Source organism: Urocampus carinirostris, chromosome 17, assembly GCF_059441175.1.
Source record: "Urocampus carinirostris isolate Australia breed hairy pipefish chromosome 17, RoL_Ucar_1.0, whole genome shotgun sequence".
Lineage (NCBI taxonomy): Eukaryota > Metazoa > Chordata > Actinopteri > Syngnathiformes > Syngnathidae > Urocampus > Urocampus carinirostris.
Genome location: NC_142365.1, coordinates 30,547,154 through 30,569,058, shown reverse-complemented (window position 1 = coordinate 30,569,058; position 21,905 = coordinate 30,547,154). Strand labels below are relative to the sequence as shown.

Here is a 21,905-nt window from a genome sequence, read left to right as displayed (position 1 = left end):
GATGGCATTTGCAAGGGCTTTTTGCACCGTCCTACCATTTAATACATTATAACAAGTTAAAAAAATAGGAGAGTCGAACGTAAGCAGGGAATTTTGATTATCAACTTCTATGATATGCTTGGGGCTTTCTTCAAAATGCTCAGGAAAATGCCTTCAATGACAGTTTGGATATGGAACCATCCAAGAAACATTCTTGCATGACACAGAAGACCTCAGATCCTTGAAATGCACTGTAATTTAGTTTCCCAGGCAGACGTACAGACTCATATTTGTCCATCGGCAGCACTGGCAAATTACAGGTCTCCTGTTTCTCCCACTTTGACTTGAAGTTATGGAGTGGGCTTTTAGAGCAGGGTCTAAGAAGCTTTGCCCTCCATTGGGCTTATGTTCACGTGAGTCAGCACAAGAAGGCTAATGACCAGATATTTAATGTGAAAACAGACCAACACTTTCATAGAAACAGAAAGTCTCAACATAGTTGCATAGTGTAATCCGACACTGCATTTCCTGCCTATCTATTGTGCTTTATTTATTGTTTCCTGCCTTGGTTTTGAACCGTGAAACCTCAAGTGGTGGCAGTTTCATGGTTGATGAAATTTGCAGCGATGTACAAATATGTGATTCACTTATTCTATTCTGTGTTTTCCATACCTTGCTGTGCTGCCATATCTCTTTCCTCCCGCTTGCCAGCATGAACTGCATCCCATTTTATTTTCCCTCTTCTTATTTCAAGATTCTCAAGCAGAGTTGCTGCCACATGTCATTGAGACAAATATTTGGGTCAAATTTATCATATTTTCTTTCCAGAGAAATCCATAATAGGCGACATTTCTCAGTTCATTGGCAGGTTACATCACTTATTTCACAACTGGGAAGGCATCGACCGCCCTCCTGTTACCCAGTGGGGAGACTCATACTGTAATTATTCAAGAGATAAATAGCCGCAAGGTCGCATACCGATGGACTGTTTGGTTTTACCTCTGTCAGGCGGTTATAACTAGAGCCATTAGAAATCTTGACTGTCCCTATCCAGCCATTCTAATGAAAAAAAATGGGGTAGTGTGGGGTGATTCACTTGAGGTAATAGTTTAGAATAAATGACCGATAATGTATATGAAAGACAGGCCTCATAAGCAAATGTTTGGAAAAAAAAAGAATACAATACTATTTAAAATCAAAGGCAACAGCAAAATAAAGTCCTTAAAAACGGCTCTACTTCAAATGGGCGGAAATTCCCACTTTAAGGTGCGTTTTTTTTCTTTCTTTTTTATATCTATTGCAGTTAAGCAAAGTATTTTAGAAAAAATCTTCTTATCCCTATTGCACCGTTTAGTCTTATTACACTGACTCACATGTTCTCTCTGCACGGTATGAAAACTTCTTGAGTTAAAGAGTAAAAAGTAAATGCTGCTCTTTGGCAGTGTTATCTTAAGTGCGGGAAAAAATGCTGCTGCAGCACATAAGATGCACCTTAGTCAGGAGCGAGGGACGCTTACCACTTCCCGAAATAAAATTCCGACGTGGACAAACCACAGCTTCATGCTCAGTTGCTTTGCAGGAAGACTGCGTTGGATGCAAGTCCAGCAAAGTTGAGTACAATGGGATGAAAAAGTTCTTGATTTAGAGCTTTGACCCAAGAGAGAGTGAGTGCAAGTTAACGAGAGAGAGAGAGAGAGAGAGAGAGAGAGAGAGAGAGAGAGAGAGAGAGATAAAGAGAGACTTTTCATCAGATGCCAGTTGGCAGTTCAATGGTAAACTATTTTGAAGCCACAGTTTTTCCTTAAGTGACAACTTTTACCTTTCTTTCGTCCATTTAACTGTTCAAAGCCTGGATTTTGCATATGCAATGATCCATGTTTGTATGTGACTATATGCGCGCATAGCATAAGTAATCAGTTAAAAGGTTTAAATACCAGGTGGATGATTCCATTCTTCACTAGGTCTTTCTAAATATTTGCAAAACTACTCATTTATTCTCATCGGTTAATTTTTGTGTGCATAGACTGGCACTTGGTAAAAATGACAGTATAGATTTTTGCAAGGTTGGCAAAAGGGTCAAAAAAGTTGTTACGGCCTCTTAAGGGCTCAGAGTATTGAAAGGCAGCGCAATTACCTGCTGATAATAAGTGTGAGTTGCTGAGTGCAGTTTTTGATCCGGGTCTGGGCCTCCATGTGGGTCATGTGTTCGGTAACGTCATCGTTGATGGCCAGGATAGTGTCGCCGGGGCACAGGTCTCCCTGGGCTGCTTTGCTGCCTGCGATTACCTAGGGATAGTAAGTAGGTTGAGAAAAAAGGGCTGCAAACTCAAACATGACAAAGGGGAAAGCCGCTCATAAGGTCCATTGGACTTTAGGACTGTAAGTCTCCTGACAAGATCATAAAACAGCTGTAGTAAGGTTTTGATAATAAAATGTGAACATGTGTATAGTTTGTAAATTATCCCATTTTAAAACACAACTTTAACATCTCTGTCAACCATCACGAGCTTTAACCTGTCACCAAATGAAAATAATTTGGAGCTGTCATATCAGAAGAGCGGTCAGAACCAGAACACATGGTCAGGATAGCTTAAACTACACCTGCACTTGCCAGACCCATCTGGAGGAACAAGAACATAGTAGCGAAATAAAATATCAGACTCCTGCAAGTGCTGATTACTTTCATCTTCCTCTACGTTTCCGAGACATGGTCTCTCACAGCAAAACTGGAACGTTAAATCCAGGCCATGGATATATGATGCCACAAGAAACTTCCAGACATCAGCTAAATATTTATTTTGACAAACTTAAAAGTGTGCAACACCATCAGGGGTCACATTGAATCCTAAGAAGAACTGTTGTCAACTGTGCGCAGACGAATACTGCAGTGGTATGGTCATGACACAAGATACAGTAATCTGTACAGCCCAAGCTCATCCTCTACGACAGAGTCAGAAGGGGAAGTAGGAGAGGAAGACCGAAAAAGAACAGGCGAACAACATCAAGAAATTGACTGGCGCACACTTTGCCACAACCTAAACGTGGGCCATGAACTGTCAGCAGTGGATATAGCTGTTCATAGCATTCTCGAAGTCCCTACAAACCAGGGGGTTAAGAGATCTGTGAACTTTGAAAGTTTGGAAACAAAAAGCCACAATAATTTATCAAAGGTGCCAGAAGAGCATGTGAAAGGCTGGCATGGAAAAATATGCAGACATGAGGTCTGCCACACAGAACCACACATGATTCTAATTGTATCAATTTGGAATTGCTTGAGGTACAGTCCTGCCCTGTTAGGGTTGCAAATAAGTCTTATTGACTGATGAAGTATGAGTATGAAAGTGATTATCTCAAACAGCTTGGGTAAAACCCTCCAGTCACGTTCTAAAAGTCTGATGTGGTTACATTAGATGCAAAGTGGTTTACAAGTATTTATTCTGTCCTTGGTTTCTCATTCTGCTGCAGCCTGTTCAGGCAACAAGCTAATTGCACTCCTTTGATTGTAGCTGCCAAGTTGTGAAATGTGTAATGCCTTCACTGCGTTAAGATCTAGCCGCAACATAAGCAGACTTTGTAAACCCCCCCACAACAAATCAAATAATCAATCAATGGATGATTATTTGATTGATTGTGTTGTACCATAGTCTTATCCTGTGGTTTGTATCGTGAAAGCTTAAATGCAGTTTCACTTTAGTTGGCACTTTGTTTTAGAGCAGTGGTTGTCCAAATGAGGTAGGTGTACCCATTGGAGTAATCGAAAGTACTGAAAGAGAACTTGTGATTCTAAATTCATCCATTATCTGCACCGCTTATCCTCAGTAGGGTCGTGGGGTTGCTGGAGCCCATCCCACCCATCTCCGGGCAGTGAGCAGGGGACATCCTGAACTGGTTTCCAGCCAGTCGCAGGGCACACAGGGACAAGCAATTCGCTCGCTCATTCACACCCAGGGACAATTTTGACTGGCCAATTAACCTGACATGCATGTTTTTTGGAATGTGGGAGGAAACCGGAGTGCCCGGAGGAAACCCACGCAAGCAACGGGAGAACATGCAAACTCTGCACAGGAAGGTTGGTAGCCTGATTTGAACCCATGACCTCTGACACGGTCTAACCACTGCGCCACCGTGCTGCCAGTGATTATAAATTGTATATCCAAATAGGCATCAATAAACAAAGAAGAAAAAACAAAATAAATGTTTACCCTGGCATGTTTGCCTACTTAAGATATTTTTTTTCCATATTTCTTTAACCTACTTTACTAGGAAAAACAATGTTGAAGTGAGCACTGTTATCCTATAATTGTGATTTTTTTAAATCTACTTTATTCTTGATCATTTTTTTTTTCAGAAAATTCTATTTTTAAGTGTTTTTTCCCCTATTTGACCAGAAATCTATTCAAAAACTACTGTAAAAAAGTAATACATAAACAAAGCTTTTAATTTTACTGTTTTTTAGATATGTAATGTAATGTTTATTGAAAGTATTGTTAGATACATTAATCAAAACATGACATAAAACTAATGCTGAGAGTGAGCATGGCCAAATTTTGTCACCTTACGCCCCGTCACCTAAGAAAATTTGAAAAATATATCTCTTCCAACCTTTGCTTAAATGTTTATGGCCAAATTTGGTCACTTTACGCCCCCTCACCTAAGAAAATTTGAAAAATCTATCTCTTCCAACCTTTGCTTAAATGTTTGCACCGAATTTGCACTAACAACACGGTCAGGCAAAAAAATTCAAAATTTTTGGTATCCTGAAAGGAATAAAGTTTCCATGCAAGTTGCTGGTAGGTCTAGGCACCTGTAACTTATTATCTGTGGCCACGTAAACCATCAACACGACAGAACTCAAAAAATTAATCAAAGGGCACATTGATCATTCCATGTAGTACTTTGAACACAACAATTAAATAAAATCAATACTGTGAAATAATACTTAAAATGAGAAAGAATATCTGATCATTTTGTTCATTTAATGATTGTTTTAGTAACTTACTTAAAGTATAATTTTGTGACATTGTTAACATTGTATTTTCTTTAGTCTAACAATACTAAATGTTGAAATTAGCATTTTGTCTTACCGCAAAAGTATGTAAATAAACATAATAATGAAAAAATTATGCCAAAAAAATAAATCTAAAAAAGCATTATACACACACATATATACACATATATATACATATATATACATACATATATATATATAATATATATATAGTACTGGCGCCGTCGCGAATGGTAGCCACTCCAGCAGCTCCCGTGTTATTTTTGTGATTTATTGTTTTGTGGTTGCCTATATCTTCAGTGTCCCATTAAACAACTACACTTTGGATTACCTTCTATCCTATGGATATGGGTTTTAATGCACAAAAATGCGTTTATTCGAGGAATGAAATGAAATGATCTGCATCTTTTATAGCGCTTTTCAAGTCAATGACTTCCCAAAACGCTTTACAATGTGCTCTGCATTTCCCAATAGCGGCCATGCAGCCATGTAAGGCGCTAACCTGCTTATTGGGGGTTCAGTGTCTTACCCAAGGACTCTACCTATCTATCGATCGATCGATCGATCGATCGATCGATAGATAGGTAGATACATAGATACATATACATTGCCGAGAAAAAAATTGCAGAACAATCAGCAGCAAGCTTTTTATTAAAGCTCTAGTAGGTGAGGTTTGAAATTTGGAATGAAAATTATTCTTAAAAACTCACACACAAACCCCAAACAAACCAACATTGGATTAAGAAAAATCAGCAAAACAATCTGAACCATTTTTTTAAAGCACTGCTACGGGGGATACCTACTTGGCCTTAAAACTCTGTTTACCTGGGGTGCGTCATTGAAAACAACCATTGTCTTCAAGCATTTTATTGTAGTGAAGGGCTGCATGTTGTGTGAAATCAAATACTGTTGAAAGGCATCAGACTACCATCACTTCTAAATTCACAACCTGTGTCCGAAAATTTTGTCTGGCAAGTGTTGACAATTCATAATTTTCTTGTCTTTGACTGTCACCATGTGTTTATTCCCTTGACGACGAGGCATTCAATCGTAAGATTAAGTATTGTTAGTAAATTAATTCAAAGCAAATAGCTAGCAAATGATGGTGTAACTACCTAAAATACTTTTTTCCTAACATCTTTATTTGTGTGTAATGGGTATTTCCAAATTCTTAAGCATGCAAAATATGAGGAAAAAGTACATGTTTTTTGCAAAATATTTCTATATTTTCACCAGTACTTTCCAATTATTTTCAGAGACGAATTTAGTCTTTGTCATCCTTAGCTATAATGTCATCGGAGGAACACCAGCATCCAAAGAAGCCAGTCCCCATATTGTTTTACACGTTCATTAGTTGAAGAGGTTGCGAGTGCTTTAGGCATAGTTTTGGTAGTTGTGGGGTCTCCAACATAGTTCCCGTGTGCCCCAGGGTGCCCCCTAAGGCTAGCTGATGTGCCCGTGGACCTCCTTTGAAAATATCTTACTAGCCCGGGCTCATTGTGATTTTCTAGTAAAATGAAAATAGTAAAAACATAGTAATACCATATGTTGTTATTTTAGAAATGCTAATCAAAGTGGGTGCCCGGTGCAGCAATTAGTAACAAAAAGTACCTCTCAGCTTGAAAAAGGTTGTGTTGCAGGTGGATGCAGTAATGGTACAAAAAAGGCCAATCAGCCAAAAAGGGGCTAATTGGAAAAAAAATACACAGAGCCGCTAATGGGGGGCCGAGAAAATCAACGAAAGGTGGCCAGCCTCTGTGGAAAAACGCGAGGCTGGCCAACCAAAAAACACACAGCAAGCAGCTAGGCTAATTGGGAACCAACACCAAAGAGCAACAACGGCTACACTGATAGCGCAAATCCTGTCCAGATTAAACCAAGGAACATGGCAAAACCGGCGCTCATGCCCGGAACAAACAACAAAAAGCGGCTACGGCAAAGGCGATAAACGCACATCATACAGCAGGGAATAGACTAAAGGATAGGCCAAAACTGATGCTAATCCCAGGCTAGCCGGCCAAACAAGAAAAATAGAAGAAGAATTTACTTTTATTGTCATTCTTTGTAACCATGCACACAGAACGAAATGTCGATACACAGTTAACTATACAGTTAAACTGTACGGGTCATTAGGTGACCAAACCCCCCAATTCCAACCCTTAATGCCGAGCGCCAAGCAGGGAGGCAATGAGTACCAATGTTGTAAGTCTTAGGTATGACTCGGCCGAGGCTTGAACCAGCAACCTCCCAGTCTCGGAGCGGGCGCCCTACCATCTAGGCTACCGAGCTGGTCAAGACACAACACAGGGTGGATGCCAACCGGAAGCAAACAAAAAAAAAACCTTAAACAACGGGGAGCTGGAGGTACAAAATTATACCAACTGTGATAGAGGCCGCGAAAAACACAAATTAAAAGCCACTATTGCCTACCTCCAAGTGGAAATGAGTAATATGCAATCGCTGATCACCACAATTGCTCTCTGTTTCGGAGGTCACCTCACATGTTGTGTTAATGAGATGCACCATTTTGAAAGTGTTGTGTTCCTTTAATGACATCACAGCTCTAGAGCAAACAATTGGGATGATTCAACTTTGAGACTAAATTTCTCGAGTCCCTTGGTATGTGGAATATTTTGCGACCTATATGTTTTTTTTGTGGGGAGGAACAATACAGGTCCTGTGCCCAATTAAAAAAAAAAAAAAAGCTGCACAATGATGTTGCCAGTCTGTAAAACACCTTTCACACCGCCTCTGATACACTCTAAACCAAACAGCCACCCTAGACTTACACATGATTACAACATAAGTATAATAGCTTGACTTCTTCATCTCAGCTCATGAAAATCTAAGTATATTGGTCCCTAAAACAACGCGAGGGGTTACAAATTACAATTTGATCCCTGCTGCGACCCCCAAGCGCGCTGAGACGTTAAGTGTTTTAAAACCGAGAGCGCTGAGGTTCACGCTCCATGAAGTGCTAATAGCTGAGTCGTGTGGTAGACATGTGGAATTCCTAATTTACGGCCTATGGCTGCACCACACATCCCCTCGGCCCCTCCTCTTATTTTTCCCCGCTTTTACCCGTGACTCGGTTCCAGTAAACTGAGAGGTCATTGTGGGAAGTAAGCGCGTGTAAAAAAAACATGACACCTTGAAACTGCGACACTATGTGCTTGTATTCGACTGGAAGTGAAACCAGCTTTGTTTTGCATGAGTGGATAGATCAACATTTTAATTGAGACTTTTTGTTAGTCTTGTAACTAGGGCCACAACGATTAGTCGACGTTGTCAACAAAAATCAATAATAAATAGTCGAAAATGAATTCCATTGTTGACTATTGTCACCGAAAACATTTTTCAAACAGAGTGAGACATTGATACATGAATATAATCTCTGCTAAGAGTCGTTCATGCCAAATAGCGTCTCTTTCTTGAGCGGTAACCTACATAAATGGAGGCGTCCACAGCAAGATTGCGTGCTTAAACTTTTAAAGTTGGGAGTATTTAAGCCAGGATACGGCAAATAAAAAGACTATTTGCAAAGATTGCAAAGCAGACCTTGCGTATCATGGCAGTAGCTTGGTGGTGTACAAACATTTAAAGATCACATTGGACAGTTGAATGAAACAGAGTCCGACTCGCCTTAGTAACAACATTCAAGTAACATTCAAGCCAATACAGTTTTGATCACACACATTCTACATTTAACACGCAAATATTTAGCTATAAAATAGAGCTTGAGTGCTATCCCAGACTGTGCCGGACTATAAAATGCATGCAGTTCGAGGAACAAACGTCAGATTTTAAAACGTTAAATGTCAGATGTTAAAACTGTTTGATGTGAAACTGTTGAGAAGTTCAGGTTACAGACTTTGCAGTTGACCGTATAGTGTACCGGTACTTAACAAAATGCACATAATGTTTGTTATATTTACTGTTCTATTGCTGCTAATTAGCCCGCTTTTGGTTTGGTTTCTCCATTTGCTTTTATTATTTATTTACCTGTCTCTGAAAAATGGACAGAAATTTGTGTGTGGGTTTATGCATCTACTGACCGGTTTTAAAATATTTATGTAATTTGTTCAAATCCGCAGTATGTTCAAATAAAGGTCTTTTTTTATTGGACCCATTTTTCTTGTATTTATCATATTCTGTCACAAAATCAAATCAACTTCATGCTAATTTCAAATTTTAATTAACCTATTATTCGACTGATTGTTCCAATAGTCTTTGACGAGTCGACTATCAAAATAGTTGTTAGTTGCGGCCCTACTTGTAACAAAAGTCATCCAATTTTGTATCATCAGGTGAAAGTTGCCAAAGAAGAAATGTTTTTCAAAATGTTCGTCGTTGTTCAGGGATACTGTTTAGGCCATTAACATGTCTGCAGTTTTTCCAGGACACTTACAGAGGATGGGCATGTTGAAGCCTGACAAATGAAAAACAATCTGGGTCAAAAATTATAGACGGCGATTGCAAAAGCGTTTTCACAAGCAGCCGTTTGTTTGTTTGAGGGGTCCCAAGAAGGTCAATAGTTGCTAACAAGGACGCCGCTTAAAAGTGGAAAAAGAAAGTGACGCACAACTCACGTCTTTCCTTAGAACTAATTAGCCATATGATATAAAATGCTACATTCAGCACTATGCCATCATTCAAAGCACAAAGTATTGCGGTTCTAATCTAAGCTGTAAAATGACAGCATGACGGAGGGCCGAGGTCCAAATGAAAGTTTGTGTTTGTTGACATCACGTTGCTACAAACAAACTTAGCGCAGTCATCTTCATAATATGAGGCACCCAACAGCTTCTAAATGCACAATTTATGACATCTTTATTAAAGTTTTTTATTTTAATCTTAAGGCCTAAATCTGTTCTCCCTTTCTTTTATTGTGAAGTTATGGCCATGGTCTCTTGCTTGGTCTTTGTATTTCGTTTCCATGCGAAATGCATGATAGCGCCACGCCAGAGGAGTTCCGTGAAGTTCACCAAAGTACTAATCCGTTATGCAACAGAGTGTGACAGCCGAACGAAAAGCAAACCAAAGTCCGACAAAATCGAAGATGACAAGTGTGAGAATTGAACTCAGAAACAAACATTAACCTGAGGTCTTTTTTAATCGTCACAATTTACGCAGGATTTAGGCAAGTCTTTATAACATTTAGGTGTTCATCACTTGCCAACAAAAGGTTGTAATTTACGCAGGATTTAGGCAAGTCTTTATAACATTTAGGTGTTCATCACTTGCGAACAAAAGGTTGTGATGTGTAATGATTTTGTTTGGCATCAAAGTACACTATGTTGTTTTGTCTGTTTGTGTGTCTGTATACCAAAGAAAAGAGGGAATAAGTTTAGGTATGACCACCATCTTTCTCGGGTAGGTTACCACAGATGTGAAAAATGCCATAAAAGCTGACTCAGCACTTTTGGTCTTGTTGACTCAGCATTTTTTTCCTAAAAAGACATTCCACTCTCCATTGACATTGAATATCAACACCATTCTTTACAGGCAGTCAGGTAGGTTACCCAAAATGCAAAAACTGTTTTGCTGACTTTGCAGCTTTCTCAGAAAAACATTCTACTCTCCTATTGCCAGAACAAATTTAGCCAGGGACACAATATTTTACAAACAAATCAAATAGGTCACTTTAAAGGTGAAAATGCCATTAAAATGACTCAGGACTTTGGATTTGCTGAATCAGCATTTTTCAAGTCTCCATCTTATCTCAGTCTTGACTCATAGCGGGGGATGCTCTGATGGCATACAGCCATTCTAGTTTATTATTTAAATATAAAAACACAATAAAAATAAAAATTAGGATCAATGGAATTATAAAAATATACAATGTACACTTATATATTTTGCTTTTCCCTTCCAACGAAACTAGTCCAAATGATTCTCCAACAATATTATCGTTAATGGGAATCTACTAGGCTTAGAATTTTGTGTTTGTAGAATAACAATTATGCAGCACAGCAGCGAAGTGATTAGCGCGTGTGCGGCACAGTTCTGAGGCCATGAGATAGAACCTTCCTGTGTTTGCATGTTCTCCCCGTGCTTGTGTGGGTTTCTTCCGGGCACTCCAGTTTCCTTCCACATTGCAAAACATGCATGTCAGGTTAATTGGCTGATCCAAATTGTTGAGTGAGTTTTCTGTCTATGTGTGCCCTGCGACTGGCTTGAAAACATTTTAAAATCAATTTTGCTCAGGCTTTTAAATAATCACAATTCTGCTTAATAGGCACTAGAACCATTGTTTTTTAGCTGATCCCTACGCAACAAAGTTGTCATTATTACTAGACCCTAACTTTCAAAATGGCCACTCAAAGATAAATAAAAAAGTAAATTTAGCTTCTTAACTCATATTCCACAAACACAATATTCATTGGATTTGTTTAAACTAGTGGGGGCTCATTTGGATTACAGTAAAACTGCATACAAATCTTTTGGGGTGAATTCAAATTTAAAGGACAGACGGTCACGTGGATTTACACTTGATGACAACTAAGGAAAACAAAATATTAAAATAATAATACTACTACTAATAATAATAATAAATTTGACTGTCCAAACCAGTGGTTACGAACACATGTTCTTCATTATCTGTGTAAAATGTTCTTACAGTTGGGGGCAATAAAATGAACTATATTATTAGGCATTGCAGTGGTTAAAAAATGATAGTGAAACTTGATGCCCACATGACATGACCAACTGCCTCAGTTTATAACCCCAATGCAATCAAAATGGGATGGACAATGTTGTGAGATTTAAATTAACATGATCTCAAACCTTCCAAATTTTGCACAGGTCAAAAAATGTATGACACTCATTATTGGTACAAAGGAGCACTTAGATGGTTTAAGTCGGTATCAAACTCATTTTCACCAAAGGCTACATCACATAAGAGCTGTCCTCAAAGGGCCTGATGTAACTTAAATGTAAGTAAATGTATTTAGCATGTGAAATAAATGTAACTACACCTTTATGTAAAATAGCTCTGAATTTATGAATTATAAAAGTAACAAACATTACAGTTGCATTGAAAAAATGTCACCACACAAATTAATATGTTAAAAATAAATACAGTGATACATCTATGTACAAACTACACGAGCTACGAGATGTCTTTTGAGCAACAATTTTGCGCAATAAACACAAGAAAATTATAATTTAAAGCATTTCCATAAGTTACCGCTAAACACTGGGGCTTTAAAGTCATTTAATTATCATCTTATTTATATTATAGCTGTATTTTTTTGTGCAATAGATATGTGAATGTGATTTGCGCTACTGTAAAATACTATACATAGCCATAATTATTTAGTATACTATTAGTACTCAATACTCCAACTCAATACAACATTTTATTTATATCTGTACATTCAAGGAAACTGCGGGTCAGATGTATCGACATTTCGTTCTGTATACACGTGTACTAGAATGACAATAAAGTAGATCTGAATCTGAATCTTAAGGATCAGGAAGATGTGTCTTATAGATATTTAGCGTTAACGCTTCTAGGAGGACGGGAACAAATTATTCAGTATTCATTTACTTCACATTACAAAAATTAGCTTGAGATATGAGCAATTCTAGATACAAGCACGATCTAGAAATGAATTTATCTCGTATGTAATAGTATCACTGTAAACTTATTGGATCTTTTTTTTAATAATTTATTTCTTAAGTCAGGCATCCGGGAAATTTAGTTTGGGGTCGATGCCCTCTTTTGAAGGTTTTTTGAGTAAATATTTTACCAATTAAGTAATACTTCGCTAATTTGTATTCAGACTTTTGATTACAATTGGCATGTGTGGTATATTTAGCTCTAGCTAATAGAATGGCAACTTGTGTTCTCTGTGTTAATGCTTGCTTTCGCCAAATAAACATTTCTGAAGATCCCAAGTAGGAAAATGAGGTCACCAAGCACACTGAAGGTGCTTTATGACATTTGGAGCTCGTGTGTTTGTGTGACCATACACTTCCCAGCAGCATACTTCTGCCATATTTGACAAGTATTCTTAAAATGCCTCGGCTGTCACATCAGTGACAAAAAAAGATAAATAAAAAATAGATGGTTCTCAATTACATATCGCCTTTGCAGTTTGCAGTACATCACACACACAATGTTAACGGGTTCATTCCGGGACAATACCACCTTCTGCTAAGATTCAGCTGCTCTCATTCAGAGCTAAGACAGTCTTCAAAATTTCACCTGTTGTTTCATTAAATGGACCCGGTCAAGGACTTCTATAGAAACTGATTAAAGTATTTTCAGGTCAATTGCCTCTAATCTTGTCGGAGCTAATATTTATCAAACTGGGCTTGATATATCACGATAACATATACAAAGAAGGGCTAAGTGGATTTTATAATTTAAAGTTTTTGAATTTGAAATGTATTAAACCATGAAGTCACCACATATTTTAGGGCCAATCTAATCTACGACTTACCAGTCACCACAGTAACTACTGAGAAACTTAACCCTAGACTTTTCTTTATGTCCTCACACATATGTGGCTTTGTTTCACTTTAGGTGTTTACCTTATTTGCTTACAAACGTCAACAAACAAAATAACCCATTATCCCGGCATGGTTGGAATTTATGAGGGGACAATGAACCAATGCACAAACAAAAACAAAGCCTCATTTCCGAAGGTAATATAACCGAGCGGAACTCTTGTTCGGGGAAATAAGACAAATGAGCACCTTGTGCATCCGTGAGTAAATGTATTCCATGCTAAAACATTCTTCTGGCAGCATCTATTTTGTCACACTTGTTTGCGCCTTAGCAGCTGCTGAAGTTTATGGCATTCAGACAGAGAAAATTTGAAGAAGATGGTTTTTGTCTCGGGCAGCACGGCGGAGCAGTGGTTAGCGCTTGTGCGGCACAGTTCATGTCATGAGAACCTGTCGTGGGTTCAAATCCAGCTCCAGACTTCCTGTGCTGAGTTTGTATGTTCTCCCCGTGCTTGCGGGGGTTTCCTCCGGGCACTCCGGTTTCCTCCCACGATCCAAAAACATGCATTTCAGGTGAATTGGCCGGTCCAAATTGTCCCTAGGTGTGAATGAGCGAATGAGTTGTCTGTCCCCGTGTGCCCTGCGATCGGCTGGCAACCAGTCCAGGGTGTCCCCTGCCCACTTGCTGGGATGGGCACCAGCATCCCCGCGACCGTACTGAGGATAAGCGGTGCAGTTGATGAGATGAGGTTTTTGTCTCGCAAACATTTAAAATATTTGCAGAAATGTTAGGGGGGTCATTCACACTTCTGGTAAATACAAAAACAGACGCATATTGGATGTCCCCAAAAATGTATACAAATTTTAGCAGCTTATAACTCAATTATTTATTCTTTCTTTACCCATTTACAGCCATACCACCCTAAAAACGCCCTATCTCAGGAAGCTAAGTAGGGTTGGCCCGGTTAGTACTTGGATGGGAGATGGCCTGGGAATACCAGGTGCTGTAAATCGTTCATTTGGCACATGCTCTTCTACGACAGCACTGACTGTTGCCAATACAGTATAGTCAGTGAAAATGAATTCCTTAAGGGGACCAGATAAATAAAAAAAATATATAGACAAACCCATTGAACCGCCTAAGGGGAGCCAGACTTGCCTGTGAAGAAAGGAAATTGGTTCATAAATGCTACTGGAAGTATGAAAACACAGTAGAATTGCATAGAAAATGTAGAAGGGAGTTTAAAAAGGAATACCAACACAAGTTACCGTCACTTCAATTAGAGATATGCTTGAAACCCCACAAAAGAAAAAAAAACATTACTGGAAACATTTCAAAGAAGTTCAAGAAAGTCTTTGTAGCTAGATTGAGGGTGGAGACTTATCTTTGAATGTAACTTCTCCGTTGACAAAGTTTTGTGTTTTTTTTTCAGATGCCTAAATCACAACTAGCTTGCCACAAGGATTTTCTTGGACTTCGTTGAACTGTTTACAGTAATCTGTCTTCTTTAATGGGACTTGTTAATGTATGTTGACTGCAGGAAGGCTTCTTAAGGACATACTGAAGAGTTCCATTAAGGCCCGGTCACACAACCTTTTGCGTCTGTATCGCGGGTAAAATTTTGCGATTTTTTTTTTGCCCGTGGTTGCCCGCGGTGGAAAATGTGCAAAATTGGCCGGTGACTTTTCCGCACCCTTATCGCTGGTAACCGCGGCGGCATCGCTGTGCCGCCCGCGGTTACCCGTGGTCTAAAGTTTTGAGTAGCGCAAAACTTTTTCGCGCGGCCAACTGCGTGTGAATTTCTTACCGCGTGTAAAGCACGGCTGTATCTCGTCTGTATCGCGATCTCAAAAGCGTCCAACAGCGTCCAACAGCGTCTGCTTCACGGGCAGAAATTTCTGGCCGTGATTCAGCCTTGATACGCCTGTGAAAGGCTGTGTGACCGGGTCTTTAGATTCAGACCTATCTCTAAACTCCCTCCTAAATTGTCTTTGCACTTGTACTGCATTCTAATACTTACAGTAGGATCTTAGAATAAATATCCTTTCTTCCAAGTCAAGTCTTGCTGCCAGCATTCAGTTCAATGGGTTCAGTCTATAAAGAAAGAATAAATAATTGAGATATCAGCTGCTAAAATGCTTGTTTTTTGTTTGTTATCAAGCTACATTTTGGTCTCCTTTCTGGCTTGCTATCTAGCTTTGACTGTTTAATCTTTTAACCAGCTATCTAGCTCCCTTTTAGATTTTTACCTGTGTGTCCTTTAAGACACCATCTTAGCTATTTAGTAAGCCATTTAGCTAAGTTGCGGTTTCAGTTCAGACATTTATATGGAACTGTGTGCCCTTTGTGCAATTTAGTAACAAAAAGTAAAATGGTTCGAGACCCCTGCTGTAGATTAAGCCATAATTTTGAGAACATACTAAGTATAGAAAAATTCGAAGTCATTTGTCTTTTGCAGAGGAAAGAACAAGTGGCGACCATTTCACCAGGGGAATCGACATTTGTCCTAATTCTGAAAAAATACATCTTCAATTGACCTTTAAATTCACTGGTTAATATGGCAGTAAACTTGAAAATGAATTGGTACTTTTTTCCAGGCATTTTTTTCCGGACTAAAACACCCAAATTGGCCAGAAATTTGAACGTGCGTCCTCTTATAATGAGGACAAATTTGGAAATTTGATCAGCATGGCTGACGCTGCTATCGGTTAGTTAGTGTGTAAAAGGGAAAAGTGTGAAGCACATTGTAAAGCGCTTTGGGAGGTCTTCATTGACTTGAAAAGCGCTATATAAATGCAGACCATTTACATTTACATCAGTCAATATATTTTATTGCTGACCTGAATTGCGTAATAACGGTGGCAACAGAGATCGAACTAGATAGCAACAGTAGGAGCCCAGAATGCTAAACACCAGGTTGTTAGGGACATGGATGTTTTTTCACGATTGCATCAAATTGAATGCAACCCAAGTTGTCAGTTATGTTATTGTAACACACAATACATTAGCGATGGGAATTCCGGCTCTTTTTAGAGAACCGGCTCATTGAGGTAGGCTCACTACTGAGAGCTAGCCATTGCGGCTCCGAATCAGCTCTACATACTTTTTGTTGCTTTATTACCATCAATAGTCTAATAATATGCATTATATTGATGAATAAGCATTTATTATACGACTATATTACACTCGTCTTTATTTTTTCATTCTAGAATGAACTTTTAACTACTTTAAACTGTTTTATAAAAAGCAAATTTTAAGTAATACAGAATCCCTGAAAAATAAACATTAGAAATACAAACTCTTTAGTTCTATTAAAAAAAATTAAATACAAGAACTTTTAACTATGATTCAACTTTTAACCAATGTAGGCTGAAACATCACATAACCTCTGAAAAACACACACAAATATTAATTCAAATGTGTAAAACAAAAAATGTATACATCCTTAGTCCCTTTCCAAATATAAGCATTTAGGAAAACTGCATTAGAGCCATTAATACCGTTAAAATTAGTCCAAATTATTTTCATTCTAAGACTAATTTTTTTCTTCTGAACCCGTTCCTGTGCTCAATGTGCCAAATGTGCAGTGAATCAAAAACCCTCACCCCCCCACCACGCATCTGCTCCGCAAAAAAAAAAAAATAGCACAGAGACAAAACTCACATATTAACATATTGCGTTTGTGATCTTTTGAAAAATTAGATATCTTTAAGTTATTTTGATTAATTTTGCATTTTTATATTCAGTTAAAAATATTATATTTTTTTAATAATACAAGTAAATGAGACCATGGCGAGACCAATTAATTTCTGGTGGCCTGCCAGGTACTTATGTATATCGTCTAGGAAACACTGCACTGAGACCAAAAATAGTCTGATGATGAGATAAGACCTAATGCCTTTTCTTGTGTTGTCGTTATCCCTGGTGGTCAAGTGGATAGCATCTGCAGTTTGATTGGGCATCAAGTACCTGGGCATGATTTGAACACCCTGAGGAGTGGGAGGATGATAGGGTACCATAAATCTTTAAAGTCTTTTTTGGGGTGGGTGGAGTCTTGAATGGAACACCTGGAATCCTTCAGCAGCACCGATGAACGCTAATGGAAAACATATGTCAGCAACCCTGCTGACCCACCTCAACCCCCTTGCTACCCCAAAACCCCTCCTGCCCCAAACGCTCTCAACTTTCAATTTCTTTCTAAAAGTTTCTGCAGTGAGCTACAGCGCCTCGTGTTTACTCTGGCAGGGCTAAAGCGAGCGGCTACTGGCAGAGGTGCTGCCAAGCTCTGTGACGTGTGACCCATATACCCACCAACCCATCTACAGGAAAGTTCAGGAACGTTCATGGTGGATTACATTTGTTTGAAAGATTGGATACCGGTTAGGAGAAAATGTCAAAATTATTGAAGAAAGTTGCTACCATATATCAAAAAAGCAACAACGGTTGAAAACCAAGTATTTTAAAGATAACATTCAAACATTTGCGATGATTCTATATTTTATTGTGCTCTATAATACATTTGGGTTAAAAATACCTCATGTTAATATTTTTTTATATCTATGTATATGAATAACCTATATTTTATATCTATGTATTATTTGCCCTCATGTAGGTTTTAGATCAGGGGATGCTGTCATAATAGTCTGTGGTTTGCAATAATCTGTGGTCTGTGCAGCCCTTTAAGACTCCTTGTGATTAAGGGCTATACAAATAAACAAGACTTCACATGTGTCTAATCAGGTTGCATTTAATGTTTTACGACGTTGTTATCAACAACAATAGTGACCATGCATTAATTTTTTTTTTTTTTCATTGGTCATTCAGCTGGGACCCGTTTTTCTGAGCAAAAAAATATTTAAAAAGCCATTTTTTTTTTTACAAGATCCTAATAGTAAACACAACATAGACGTCTGTACATAGTAATTGTACCAACAATAAATCATAAACAATAAATTAAAATACATCAATAGATACAATAAAAATGGATAATGTAGTAACCTAAATTACCAAAATCAATTCAGATACATTACAAAATAAATAAAATACTTCAAACCAAATTGTAATTGTAAAGAAATGATAAAATATTTGATTGTAACCCAAATGTAACATAAAAAAGAAGGGGTTCCTTAAATTTAATGAAAAACATGACTCTTTCAAACGTAAAATAGCATGTTCTGAATATTGATAATTTAAACATTTAAAACGCTAAATAATACAGAATATCATTTTAAGTAAGGCAAAAATTACAAACAAAAAACAATATTTAACAATGATAGTTAAATACACATTCAAAGTCGTTTTAAATAAATGATAAATGATGGGATTCCATCGCCCATGATTATAATGTGGTTTCTATATCCCAAACATTTCAAAGCAAGGAAAGTGAACTTGACTGATAAACACGTCACTTATTTATTGACATGGAGTTAATATTTATCTAAAAGTGTGTTTCTATTTTCCATGAGTTTGAATATTTTACTGTTACCCTGGCAAACGTACCCTGGAGATGGTCAGCGGCGTGCTGAAGTCTCGTCCCCCGACCAGGCGGAAGCCCCACGGTGAAGGTCCATTAAGTGTCACGCTGTAAGGCATGCCGGTGCCGGTGGTCCTGGAGAACCGCGACTGAGAAAACAAAATATCCACGGAGAGATTCTTCGGGGGTGCTGCTAAGCGCTTCTGTCTAACATAATCTTTCCGATGTCTTGAATCAAGTTTAAATAACACGAGCCTCCCGTGACGCGTGTGACGGGGCCGATGAGCCCGCCCTCTCCCATGAAGGAGGCTCCCACTCTGCTGCGTAGAATCGCCACTACTGGCTGGTCGTACGTACAACGAGTAACACTGCTTCTCTTACCGTTAGATTTAATTTAAACCAGTACTTCTAGAACAAAATGATAAATACAAGTTTTTGACATGAGCTGGATTACGTTGTATGATACTTTGTGAAAAAGATGTACTGCAAATAAATTGAATGTTTCAGAATTAAGACGCTAACACATACCTGTCAACCTCCACGGCCCCATGCCCATACAAACTGACGTATTTTCCCGTACAAAATACAAAATAATCGTACACCATTTTTTTTTCCGGAATGATGCATGATGGGAAATCCCCAGGTGGCAGACGCATGCGATTGACAAATTTGCGTTTTTCCGTACAGATTTCCTTGTACGTCGTACTCGTCTTAAAATGCATAAAAAACGTACTTTGTACAGCAAAACCGTACAGGTTGACAGGTATGCAGTAGCATCAAACCGATCGCTTCGTTTGCAACGGAAAAAATTATACCGAGATAGAGGCTACTGCAGCGAACTCGTTTGACTTGATTGATTTGCAGTTTCGTGATAGTCGGTGTATACCGGATGGTACCTATCATTGACAAATTTGCGATTTTTTTCCGTACAGATTTCCTTGTACGTCGTACTTGTCTTAAAATGCATAAAAAACGTACTTTGTACGGCAAAAGCGTACAGGTTGACAGGTATGCTAATATGAAATTAAGGATGTCAATTTTCTTGATTGGCATACACGCAGAAGAGGCGGGATATCCGGAAAAGACATCTTTGCAACATACTAGTTCCATCAAAAACGCATATGAACCCAAAAGAAACAACTGTACAAGAAAGCAATCCAACAATTGGATACTTAAAATGAATTCATTTGCGACCCGACCCCGGATAAGCGGAAGATAATGGATGGATGGATATAGATATATGTGTTTACATAAATGAATATATGTTACTGTTTCTACATATATAAATGTAGTTTTAAAGTTCTGCCGTGCAGTGAGGTTTTTGTTCGGTGAGTCACACAGAGAAAAACAAAAAAAACGCTACATTTTATTCATCATTTGATAGGCCGAGCAAGAAACCAATATATAAATTGTCAAACAACCTTTTATTGTCTTACCTCAATTTATAAATGAAGTGTATGTGCTGCTCCTTTTGAATTAAAGCATCAACAGATAGGATATCCTCTATTATGAAAAAGAGTGGGGTAAAATACTCAACATATTGACTTGCTGTTAGTTTGCTAAAACTCTCACTAAATTTAATGTTTTTTGGGATGAAGTGTGTGCCAAAACAAAATACTTGGCCTCAATATCGCTCACTGGCATGAGGCAAACGAATTGGGTGCCTCTCTTTGCATTTACAGACGCTCAGCACAGAAATATTTTACATACTTATTCTATTATTACATTCATGATATAAGGTGAAATTTCTGTGATTTTGATTATGAATATCAAAGAAAAAATGTCAAGTATAAACCTCAAAACAAATATAAACATTTATTATATTTTTATTTTAGACTCACATTATGACGGGTGCACCTCACTTCTTTTAAGAATTTTCCAGCTGAAAAACATCAAGTAATGTCAGTTGGGTATGGTGACCATACTGTGCCTACTTAAGTTGCCACTGCTTAAGTATAATAGTTCAAATTCGTCACATTTTCAATTCTCTCATCTTTGGAGTCAGTTTTCGAATGAGTCAGAGTTTTTCAGTTTGAGGAAAGATGATCTCAGACATTCCACGCCATTTGTTTCAGACAACTGCCGGAGCGTTTGAGTGTGTTGAGGTCTGAGTCAACCGTAAGAAGTCGGCGTTGAGTTGCATCACCAAAGCGCAACACGTCACTCTGGTGATAACATTACCGCTGTCTTAAGGATACTGTCTTAAATCACCAAACTGTCGTTTTTGCCTTTGCAATGTTTGTGTGACCCCCGCTAAATGTATTGATAATTACAGATCAAAATTACTCAGGAAAACTGAAAATAAAGTCAGAATTATATGCTACAGGTGTTCCAAAAAACATTTTACTTAAAAACGAGAAATCAATTTGGTTTTGTTTTTAGAAAGTATTTTGTAGTATTTCTTCAGTAGTTTTTTTTAGTATGTGTCTGTTTTATATCTTTAGTATTGTTGTAGTGTTACTGTAGTTGTCTCTTTGTAGTATTTCTATAGAAGTATTTTTGAGTATTTCCATCCAAGTATCTTTGTTGTATTTCTTTAGTATCATTTTAAATTGACTGTAGTTGGATTTTTGTAGTATTTCTGTCGTAATATTTCTTGAATGTAATATTTGTATCATAGTATTACTGTAGTAGTATACTTTTTTAGTATTTCTGTAGTAAATTTTTTCTTATTGGAATGAAAACGAAATAATATGTTCGGTCCCTGTTTTAAAACACTAAATTTCATATTTAGTTTTGTAGTAATTTTTTTGGTGTTTTTGTAATTGTTTGTTTTGCAGACACACAAAATGACAATGAAACCAAGTTGGCACCAAAAAGTTTTTTTACTACCAGTAATATATTTACTGTTTGTAATATATATATATATATATATATATATATATATTGTATTTTGACAATTTTTTTTGGCGGGCTTGATGAAGAAACCTGAGCACATGGCCCGTGGGCTCTATTTTGATCACCCCTGATCTGCGTGCAGAGCACAC

The 21,905-nt window shown here is 37.9% G+C and overlaps 1 protein-coding gene across 2 annotated transcripts in view; it reads right to left on the bottom strand.

Moving 5' to 3' along the window:
- The window catches only part of pdlim4 (PDZ and LIM domain 4), a 57,832-nt gene extending 38,319 nt beyond the window's left edge, over positions 1-19,513 (bottom strand). Inside the window, exons 1-2 of one of the 2 annotated variants that reach the window (XM_088320920.1) lie at positions 19,447-19,513; positions 2,114-2,265 (exon numbers count right to left, since the gene is read on the bottom strand). In XM_088320920.1, coding sequence (XP_088177046.1) covers positions 2,114-2,181 — 68 coding nt within the window. In that variant the 5' untranslated portion in view covers positions 2,182-2,265; positions 19,447-19,513. Of the gene's footprint in view, positions 1-2,113; positions 2,266-18,944; positions 19,202-19,446 lie in introns of those variants that run through there. The other variant, XM_088320919.1, reaches the window with a different exon arrangement.
- Positions 19,514-21,905: the final 2,392 nt, after the last annotated feature.